The sequence below is a fragment of the Emydura macquarii genome, unplaced genomic scaffold, assembly GCF_026122565.2.
Source record: "Emydura macquarii macquarii isolate MOO-44397 ecotype Brisbane River unplaced genomic scaffold, CSIRO-AGI_Emac_v2 contig_1253, whole genome shotgun sequence".
Classification (NCBI taxonomy): domain Eukaryota; kingdom Metazoa; phylum Chordata; order Testudines; family Chelidae; genus Emydura; species Emydura macquarii.
The window spans coordinates 94,534,081-94,545,071 of record NW_027131390.1 but is presented as its reverse complement, the minus strand read 5'-3'; the positions used below and the strand labels follow the sequence as shown (position 1 = coordinate 94,545,071).

Sequence of the window (10,991 nt, the reverse complement as noted above, 5' to 3'; positions counted from 1 at the left end):
AGGGTTGGGAAGCCTCAACCACCTCTCAAGTTCCCTTGCCAATAAAGAATCCCATGTGTCAGGGCTCTGAATTAATGGGGATGGAAGGTAGATTGTGGAATGTGTGTGGACAATGCATTTTGAAGAACCACAGTTAGCATGGGGGTAATTATCCATTCTCTCAGAGTGATTGTCCACAAAGATTCCACTCTTGGGGACTAGCAAGCAGTATCCCATCCTGGAGATTGGTAAGAGGAATCCTACTTACTCATCAGCTGAAGGACAGCCCCACCAAAACTTGCATCTGATCTGAAGACTTGAACCAAGGCATAGTGAGTGGAGAAGGTGTTGACTGAACTTCAAGTCACTGCCCTACAAATTTCAGTCAAAGCGCGTAGTTCAAAGATACAGCAGTGGGTGCCTTGACTGGATGCATCATGGCTGACGTTACGGACACCAGGAAAGCTATTTTCAACAAGAGGTGAAGAAGCAAGCAGTTGGCAATGGGCACGAATGGAGGGACCCATTAGGTCGACTAACAGTACACTGAGATCCCAGGGAGGGATTTCTCTGACTGGTGGAAAAGCTTGGATTACGCCTTCACTATGTTTTGCCACAGTGGAGTTAAACACTGCGTGGCTCTGTATGGCTCTGTACAGGGGAATGGTTTGCTGAGATCACAGCCTGACAAACTTTAAAATCATGAAAAGGATCACTCCTGACTGCCTGGGCAAGAGCAACCAGTCCAATATATTTGGGATTGTCATTTGCAGAGGTGCATAGTGCTGCTGTTCAGACCACACAGAAATTGGTTTCCATTTGTACTGGTCTAAGTTTGTCTCATGGATGGCATCCTACTTTGAAGCATGATGTGCAGGACTGCCACAAATCAGCTCCTCCTAGTATATGTCAGCCAGACAATATCCAGGCAGTCAGGTGCAGGAACTCTGGGTCCAGATGAAAGACCTAGCCATTGTTGAGTCACTAGATCAAGGTATAATCTTTAAGATGAGTTGTTTCAGAACTGATAGCCTCAACAGGTCTGAGTACAAGAACAGCCTGGCCCAAGCTGGGGCCTGTTAAGAAGATAGTCCCTGACTCATCTCAGTTTCCTCAACACTCAGAGATCATAGGTGTTGGCAGAAAAGCGTACACTAGATCTGGAGTTTAAGGGCTGAGAAAAGTATCCATGAGAGATCTCGGAACTGTGGGCAAATAAGTTAATTGTTGGAGATCCCCATCTGTAGAGACAGGTTAGAGAACGGAGGGCTTAAGGGACCATTCATGGTTCTCCAAGAGGTCTTTGCTAAATGTGTTTGTTTGCTAGGGTGTTCTGAGAGCCCAGAAAGCAGAGAAGTGAGGGTGACAAAATGCTGGATACTCCAAGCCCACAGACATATGGTTTCATGGTACAGTAGGGGTGGAGAGGAGATGACTGGGCTCTTTCTTGCTGTGTTATTGTCTGTGAGCACCTACACAGTTAGACACTGAAGTAGTGGTGGAAACACCTTGCATGCCAACCAAATTGCTCTCGCATGTTGATGTGAAGGGAAGATTTGGGAGCAGATCATTTCCCTTGCGTGACAAGTGCCTAAAATGGATCACCACTGAGAACGCCACACTCCGTGCAGACTGCAAAAAACAGGGCAGACACACCCCAAAAACTTGTGATTTATTCTATAATTAGATTCACCAAACCAGTAACCAATGAGCTTCTGTAGCACCACACTGGTTAACAAGAAGCCAAAACACAGTCCCCTTTAGGCATTCCAGTCCGACTCACCATTTGGAGAACTGGAGGAGAGGTGCCTGAAAACCCATTTCACCATACAGGAGGTTCTACTAATCTCAAAAAGATCAGACACTTATCCCCAGGTCAATATATTTCAGATCTTACCAAAATATCAGGATGTCACCCAATCCTTAGTAAACTAACTGAAGATTTTATTAATAATGAAAAAGAAGAGAATTATTAAATGGCTAAAAGAATCATATACATTACAAAGTCCTTAGATCAGAATTGTAGCAATGACAGTGAGTCTGCTGGCTTGCACGCAAGTCTCTCTGGAATCATCCTAAAAGATTAGAATCCAAATGGCAGCTTAGATGCAGAGTCTGTTAGAGTCATTCTATGCATTTTCCAGGATATGACAAGTAACTACTTGGAGATCTCAGTCCCACAGCTTAAAACTTTCCCTGTTTAAAGTTCAGCAGACTGGAGATGGCAGGATCAGACCCGAGGCTTCTCTTTTATAGCTAAACCAGGCAGTCACGTTTTGAACACAGCATGTGACTGCGAATTCTTCTCTGTTGAGCACCCCCTGATCCGCCACTCTAAAGTTAACATTCTATTTCCTATGCACACAGAGGTAATCCAGGTACACTGATTTACATAAGGCAATTGCCCATTACTCATCATAAACAGGGATAGATAAGATGAAGACAACAGCTGTAATATTATGAGTTTAATGTAATGTCTCGCATCTTTGATCTTAATGTTGACTGAACATATACCATTACATTATGTATGTGAAATTGAACCATGAAAGGGATTCAGCATCTAAAAGCTAATTTGGTTACATTGGTAAACTTCTACAGGATATAGTTACACAGACAAATACATTTAGCATCTTCCTTGGTTCCTATTATTATTGGGTTAGTGATTGCTGGTCTTATTACGTCTCTTCGATAGTTGCATACAAGTGAATTGTCTTGATTACAACTGCAATGCCTCTTGTTAAATTGTTATGGGTCATACTCACATTTGAGTGGAGGCATCTGAAATTAGAATCTTCAATGGAGGGGATTAGAGAATGGAATTCTCCTGCATACTTATTCCGGTTGCAGCCACCAGTTTAATGAAGACAGGTCTTCCTGGGGAAGGAAATTGACTTGACCATGCTGTCCCTATTGGGCAGATACACTGATTTCAACAAAGACAGAGAGTCTGGCATGAGGCAAGATGTGTGTACACATCATGTACCACAGAAGCATCAGAGAAGTTCTCACTTGTGTCATGGGCTGTGGTTGTAGATGTTGTATGTCTATAAGCAGAACCTCTGTTGAGGCAACCTGGTATTTAACACTGCCCCTATTAATTCAATGCTTTGTCTTGGAGTTAGTGTGGACCTCTGACTCCGAGGCTCAGAGAGGCAAAGAGGTCCAAAGAGTTATTTGTATATAGAATCTGAACTGCAGTAGGGATAAGCTCCATATTAGCCAGTCATTGAGGTAAGGGTACACCTGAATTCCTTGTCTCATTACATGTGCTGCTGCTATAGTGAGGACCTTGGTGAATACATCCTCAGGGATGTGGATAGTACAAAAGGGAAGGACTTTGTTCTGGTAGTGTGATATTCCTATCAGGAATCATTCTGTGGGCTGGAAATACAGAAATTTGGAAGAAAGTCTTTCAGATTGGGAACTGCGAACCAGTCCATAGGATTCAAAACAAGAGATGATAGAGGCTAAGGTGACCATTGTGAATTTGAATGATAGATGAAGCACAAAGACCCAGGATGGGTTCTCATCTGCCTTTCCTCTTGGGATTAAGCAGTGAATTATTTATTTAATTTTAAAAGATGTGCTCTAGGTCAAAAGGAATTATTTTGGGGAAGTTTTGTGGCCTGTATTATACAGGTCAGACTAGATGATCACAATGGTATCTTCTGGCCTTGGAATCTATGAAAGTAGAACCCATTCCCTCTGAATTCTTGGGCCATTTCTTCCACTGCTCCCAGCTACAAAATGAAGTCAATGTCTTGTCTCAGAAACATCATCTCGTGAGAAGGGTCCCTAAGGAGGGACAGATCCCCCTTGTTTTCAATTTTGAAAATCCACTGGTCCCAGGTAATCTCAGACCAAGCTTCTCTGAAATAAAACAGGCAGTTGTCAAACGGAACAAAAGGGTCTACCAGGCTCTCAACTGTCCCATCAAAGTTATTTTCTGGGCTCTCGTCCCTGTTGAAGGGCAGTTAAGGTGAATGAACATCACTGGTGGAAACACTGCCTCTTCCTCAGTGGCACTGATAGGTATTGAGGGCAAAATTGCTGCTGAGATCTGTACTTGGATAAATATCATGGACGTTGCTGCTGTTTATGTCTTGAAATTGGAAAGCAGAGTCCCAGGAAGTAGAGGATCTCTCTTGAATCTTTTAGCGCGTACAATGCCTTGTCTGTGCCATTATTGAACAGTTTCCCCGAAAAGACAAATTCTCTATAGTTGCTTGAACTTCATGAGGGATGCCAAACATTTGGAGCAAGGATGATGTTCTCATTGTCACAGTCAAAGTCCTGGTCCTGGCCCTTGTTTCTGAAGCATCAAGAACCACCTGGAGCGCAGTTCTAGCAGCTAGCTGTCTCTGCCATGGTTGACCTTAGCTCCTCTTGGTATTCATTAGGAACTTGTCAGTCGGTGGAGTCTGTCCCGTAACAGGAAATCAGACTTTGCAAGAATTGCTTGTTAACTGGCAACTTGTAGTTGAAGCATCACCGAGGAGTAGATTTTTCAACCAAAAAGATTCATTCGCAGACAAATTGGATCTGGTCCATTGCTTTGATCTCTCTTGGATGGCATGGACAATTAGACACTATGGGATGGAATTCTGAAAAAAATATTCACATCCATTAGCCAGAACCTGGTATCTCCTATCTGCACACTTGGAGATCATGGGGACACATGAAGGAGTGGGTCATGTAATCTTTGCCTGTTCTAAAATCCCCTACTTGATTGGTAAGGCCATTCTACCCAACAATGAGGGCTATAGGATGTCCAATAATTGATGCTGCTTTTCTGAGGGATGTGCAGAAAGTCAGATAACATCCAAGGAGGCTATAGAAAGAAGCTTTGTCACCTTGTTAGGGAACAAGGAAGAAATAACCAATGGTTGGTTGCTGTTGGAGGAGAAGTCTTCTTTACCAAGCTCTTGTTCCTCCTCCAACACTTGTTACCAGAACGGGTACTGGAGCCACCCAGCTGAGTCACTTTGGGGAAGATTATCTTGATCTGGAGTCTGCTGAGGAAGCCACTTTCCTAATGTATGGATTTGATACCCGCAAGGAGACTATCAGGGCCCAAGGTTGGTAAATTTATTGAGGGGAAGGATGGCTCACAGGAGGGTCCCAGATCAGTGGTTCCCTTCTACATCCAGAAGATTTTTGGGTGCCTCTTAGGGATTTCTCCTTCGACTGCCTGTTCACATCCCACAGGGTTATCTCTGGTGGGGAAGGGTCACATTTGGCAAGAATAATCTGCTACATTCTCCTGAAGAGGATGAGAAAGCTAAGTGTTCATCCATAAGTGGGACATGCCAGTCCAAGCATGTGGCCAGTACCAGCTCTTAGTCTGTCCAGGACTGGGAACTCTGGTACCGGGTCCAGTCAGTTGGCACCAAGAAATGCCTCTATGCCTGTAAAATTTTCTATACAGATGAATCCACCAGTGCTGCGCGTCTCACCAGGGCCTCAGTAGCTGGTACTGATTAGCCCAGCACGTGTTTTGTTGGCACCACTGCTGTCAACATAAGATTAATCTTGCAAATGCATGCAGTGCAGAGAAGGGTCTGCTGCCTGAACAACACCAGCAGCAGCACAGTGCTAACGGTGTGAAGCAACCATCTGGGCCTATTTCACCTGAGTGCTTGGGATAAGCTCAATCTTCAGACATGATTTTTGTCTCATGACAGAGGGGAAGAAACTGCACCTTTGATCTTTGGAGCAGTGCCCATCTCCTGGGTCGGTGGCAGAATGGAACTAGAGAAGTGAGAGTAACCAAGAAAAGGTGGTCTCTCCAGTTGCTTTCCAGGGTCTGTAAATGCCTGCAGAGATCTCACCAGAAGATGTAGCTTCAGTCTGCCTTCTCATGCCTCTTACAGTGTGCTTTGAAAACATCTTGTACGCTGAGCAGCCCCTCTCCTAAGCACAAGAAATACTTCAAGTGGCTATCATTAAAGGGCACTACAGAATGGCAAGAAAGGCAGATCTTAAATCCTGGAGATTTGCCTTTAGCCACTTTTGGCCTATGGGTGGGATGGGGGAAGGTCTAGCCCCGGTGCAGGGGGGCAAGAACCCGATCAATGTCTTGAATTTCACCAAAACCCCTTATTTCTTACTTTTATTTTTACTGTACTTTATTTTTACACCAATGAGTAAATTAAACTTGTCTATATAACTAAAAACCTTAATAATAGTAGGTCTAACTAAGTCTCTTTGTAGGTGAACAGATATGGACGCTGCAGAGTTCTGCTTCGCAGCCAGGAGGCGGCAAGAAAGATCTGAGAGGCAGTTGAGGGCCCTTTATACCTCAATTACGGTGATCGCAAGGGCCTAGGACCAAAAAGTGCAGCCCCAATGGTCACTGCTATTCACAAGAATACAATTTCACACAAGGGGTGAGACCCATTCACAAGTGGGCCCCACACACACCAAGAGTGGAATCTGTGCGGATAATCACTCAAAAAAGTTTTTTTTGGTTTGTTATTCTCTATCAGCCACAAAGAGATCTTTAGGTCCCTACATTGCCTGGTTCGCTATGACAGCATCTTTATTTCTTCTGAAGACAAAGCTAAACAAGAAGAGTAAAAATTACCAATTGCTCACCTTTTGTGCTTTTCTTTGCCTTTTTTAGCATAAGATGTCAGGAGATTCTCACTGCACAACTTCACCTAAGCAGAATAAACCTAAGATTTGATTTAAGGACTGAAGGTTAAAAATCTGGTTACTAATTCACAGAAATCTACACCATAAGAATCCACATTTGTTCTGTGGCTATCGTTTTCTCCAGCTCACAAACCAGGGAGAACGCCAAATACTAGACTATTTGTCCTCTTCAGGCAACATCATATTTTGGACCTGTCTGTTTTGACTGTTTTACTTTAAACATGCGACAAAAAAAAGTATAGCTTAAAATAAAATGAAAGTCAGATTTTCTATTTACCTGATATTGGAAGGTTTAAAAAACTCCTCTACAAATAATGTTAGCTAGACAGTGAAGGTAAAATTTGTCTGAAATACAAGTATTTATCATAATTATTTTCAGCTTGCAGAGAAGAACAAGAGGAAAGTTCGTAAGTGGAACAGCACCCAGTCTCAGAACAAAGCCATCTCCAAGACACCCACAGACATTTAACACATTTTTATTTATTAGGAAAAACGTAACAGTAAAAATCTACAGCATAAAATCTTACTAACAAATACTGTAGAAGAATGATGCAAATTTCCTCATTGTTAAAAAACATCTGGATAGCTCCATGCTGAAGAGATCTTGTTGCCTGACCTTTGAAAGACTGCCATTAAAAATATATCACAGAAACATTATATAATATGTCTTGTATAAAAACAGGTTCCAGGAATGCTGACTATCTATGAATAATCATGTATTACTAACAGCATTGCTCCACACCAGAGTTCATACAAATTTAAGAATTTAGCTATACATTGAGTATTGCAATAATGTACAAAGAATGCATTTCCAACATGCAATTAACAAATGAAGTCCTACTGTGGTATTTCACAACCCCTAGTCTTCCAGCTGATAATTGGGGTTAACTACCAGGAACGGGTCTTCATCAAAGCTCTCTCCTTCTGTAGAGCCTTTTAGCCCAGTCTGGGTGAGTTCTATTAGAACATGGTCCTGAAACAGACACAAAAATCCTTACTCAGACAAAAGCTTAAAGCCTTAATATTGAACATAGTTATTTTTCAAAGGTAACTCTAATGCAGTAAGTGTTCATCCATTTTGAAAAGAAAAGTCAATTCCTTTTTTGCACTTTACTTCATCTTTTTCCTAGCTTCCTTCCCTTGTGCACGGTTCTATCTTAAGTATTTATATGGCATCCCTCATCGCTATGGTATCCAAGTAGAGATGGTGTAACTGAGGCACAGATTTCAATGCGAATTTGATGCCTAAATACTTTTGGGTATCTGGGTCTAGGTACTTGCCTGGAGTCAGAGAATGATTGTAGTGGAGCAGAGAATTAAATCCAGGACTCCCACAGCCTAGACTAGTGTTCTAACCACTGGACCAGCCTTCCTACCAAGGATGTGGTTCACCGCTATTTTTACTATTTTGCTATTTAGTATTGTCCCCTTCTCTCCCCATTCTCCCATTGTCATGCTGTCTGCTTCAATTCCCCCTGCAGAAAGACAGATTCCACAGGCTATCTGTCCCACCTACTGTTTATAATGGAAAGTGTTGAGCAACTTTAACATGTTTTAAATGGTTTATAACATTACCAAGCTTTAGCCATCCAAGCTGAAATTTTCCATGCTGGGTGTATATCTCAGATGAATTTTTATTTTACAAATTTCAGTCAAAATGTTTCATCCATTCCCAACAATGAGACCAGGGGAAAAAAATAAACTGTTTACCAGTGTAAAATATTTTGGTAACCTTTTCTTTGAACAGCTCTTGCGCCCTCATACTTTGAAGAAGGGACTTGAAATTTAGATGTGGCCTTTATGCTAGGGATGTGTGTTTTGCTGTCCCTTTGAAAATCTGCCCAAATTATAAAATTTTTGGGGGGAAAGTGGGAATTCACAGTTCATACATGCTCAGTAAAAAAACTTGAATTTTAGCAGCTAAAATCTCCAAAGATTCCATCTTCTGAGGACAGCTCATACATGTGCCCAGACTACACACATACCATACCAACAAAGCAACTGAGCATGTGCCAGAGTCAAAAGCAGAACTTTCCCTCTAGTGGCTACTGAGGTGGTGCTGGGTAATGGAACTGAGAGCAAGGAGCCCATCTTTCCTGTTCACTCAATGTTCCCCTGCTGGTGCTCACGCAGTGTGGAGAAGCAAGTCAACTGACTCAAATGCAGGAGACAAGAACCAGACCATGAGCAGGGAAAGGAGCAAATCATGATAAGGAGCCTGGTGAGACTGAGACGGGGGGTGGTCGGGCAGGGAGACGAGAAAAATTGAGCTAGAGTCCATGGGGAGTCTGGGGACAGGGGAGACAGATCTAATGAGTCGGAGAACTGGCACTGGCTGGGCAAGAGAGACTAGGCCTGGGATGAGAAACCTGAGAGGCACAGACTGATATTGGGTAAATAGGAACAATAGGACTGGGACAAGGAGCCAGGGGTCAGGAATAGGCTGGACAGGTTAGAGGGGACTGGGCAGAAGAGTCTATGCCATCTAGCACACACACCCTTCCAGAGCATGGACTGGAACCCAAGATTCCAGAGTCTCACTATTCTTTTGGTGCTGGCAAGTATCTGTGAGAGCCATCGGCACTGTGCGTCTCTCATCCCTCTCTAATGCTGGTCTGCACAGAAAATGACAACCTACTACTATTATCAAAGTGGCAAAGATCAGGGTGGAGAAACCAAAGGTTCCAACTCTGCTGGCGAACTGCTTTGGGTGTCAGTAAGACACTGAAACCCATGCTGCCGCATCTTCCCTGATATTTTTACGTGGTGATAGCTAGCTTAAAGCCAATGTGGATATGGCTGGCCTACACTACAGAGTCAGGTCAACGTAAGGCAGCTTATGTCATCCTAATGTCACCTACACTATAGCCCTCTTTCCACCGATGCATGTGCCCTACTCCATGGACATAACTCCACCTCCATGAGAGGCATAAGGCTTATGTTAGTGTAGTTAGGGCGATGCAGTGTCTGTGTGGACACTGCATTACTCACATTGGCTGTGAACTGTCTGACAAGAAAGCTGGGCAGCTAGAGCCCAGCTATCCCCCCGGCTCCTCTGGAGAGCTGGATGTCTTTCCCCCACTCCTGATTTGCCCCAGTTCCCCAGGAGGCGAGAAGCCCCAGGCGGCTTCCCCCACACTCCTGGCATGGAACGAGAGTGTGGGGGGCAACCTGCCGGCAGCCTGTTAGGCAGCTGGGCTCCCAGCATGGAGCTGCTGAAGGAGCTGAGAAACCAGCTCCCCACACTGCCCTTCTCTTAGGTGGATAAAAGCACTCCTGGCGAGGACGCACACCACCGACCCAAGAAGAATAGTGTAGACATGCACCACACAGTAATTGCTGCAGTGGCTGTAAGTCAACCTAATATAGGTCGACTTACATGTCTAGTGTAGACATATCCACCCTTTCAGTTACAGAGTAGACATCCTCTAAGACACTTTACACTATTCTGCCACTTTAAAGGAGCCTTGACGTGGGCAAACATCCATTTAAAAGGCCTCATTTACACTACCAGAGTAGTGAGAGAATCAAGCCTGAAATTTGTATACTATATGCCACCATTACAAGAGTCCATTTACTGTATCAGCATGGTACAATTGAGCACTACTTCATCCCTATACAAGTCTCAGCATTAAAGCCAGCTATATGGATATAAATCCAGTCTAAACCAGTGTGAATTTAAAGGAAATTAACTATTCTTGATTAACTCCATTTATGGACACTCTTACTCCAGAATACTAGTATAGCCTTTTCATAAGGTTTCATTGGTCATTTCTGCCTCAGCAGATGGGAGAAATTCATAGCCATTTCAGTTTCAAGGAAAACTGACCAGATTGTCATACGTGGTCAGCTTCAGTAGAAATACCGTCCAGGCACATTCATCTCACAAACAGGCAGCTGTTGGTGGCATTAAGCTGAATACCATTTTGCTTTGAGACCAAGAATATGCTGATGACATTGCCATGTTGGCTCGGTTTGGTGAATTGCTTCAGATAATGGCTAACTTGGTTTGTCAAAAAGCAGCATGTACTGGCCTTGTTATTAATATAGACAAAACCAAGTCCTTGGCCATTATCAGCCTCCAGTTCCCCCCTACAACTAGCTCAGTTTTAAGCTGCCTTGGCAGGATATTGAGTAGGTGGCAACTGTCAAATACTCAGGAAGCACCACAGACCACATGGAAGATATTCACAAGATGCGGATGGCTGTACAGCAGCAGTTGCTGCCATATTCCAGGCCTTAAATGGCCTCTACGGAGACTTTGTGATATCAAGGTTTCTACAAAGCTGTGGATCTATAGGACTACAACTCTATACCAACTCGATCGTATGGCAGTGAAACTAGGAATGGGCACT

General features: G+C 43.5%; 1 protein-coding gene across 1 annotated transcript in view; it reads right to left on the bottom strand.

Moving 5' to 3' along the window:
• Nucleotides 1–7,096: 7,096 nt before the first annotated feature.
• The window catches only part of MCM6 (minichromosome maintenance complex component 6), a 31,478-nt gene continuing 27,583 nt past the window's right edge, over nucleotides 7,097–10,991 (bottom strand). Inside the window, exon 17 of the mRNA XM_067549909.1 lies at nucleotides 7,097–7,609. Within this exon, the coding sequence (XP_067406010.1) occupies nucleotides 7,496–7,609 (114 nt within the window). The 3' untranslated portion in view covers nucleotides 7,097–7,495. The remainder of the gene's footprint in view (nucleotides 7,610–10,991) is intronic.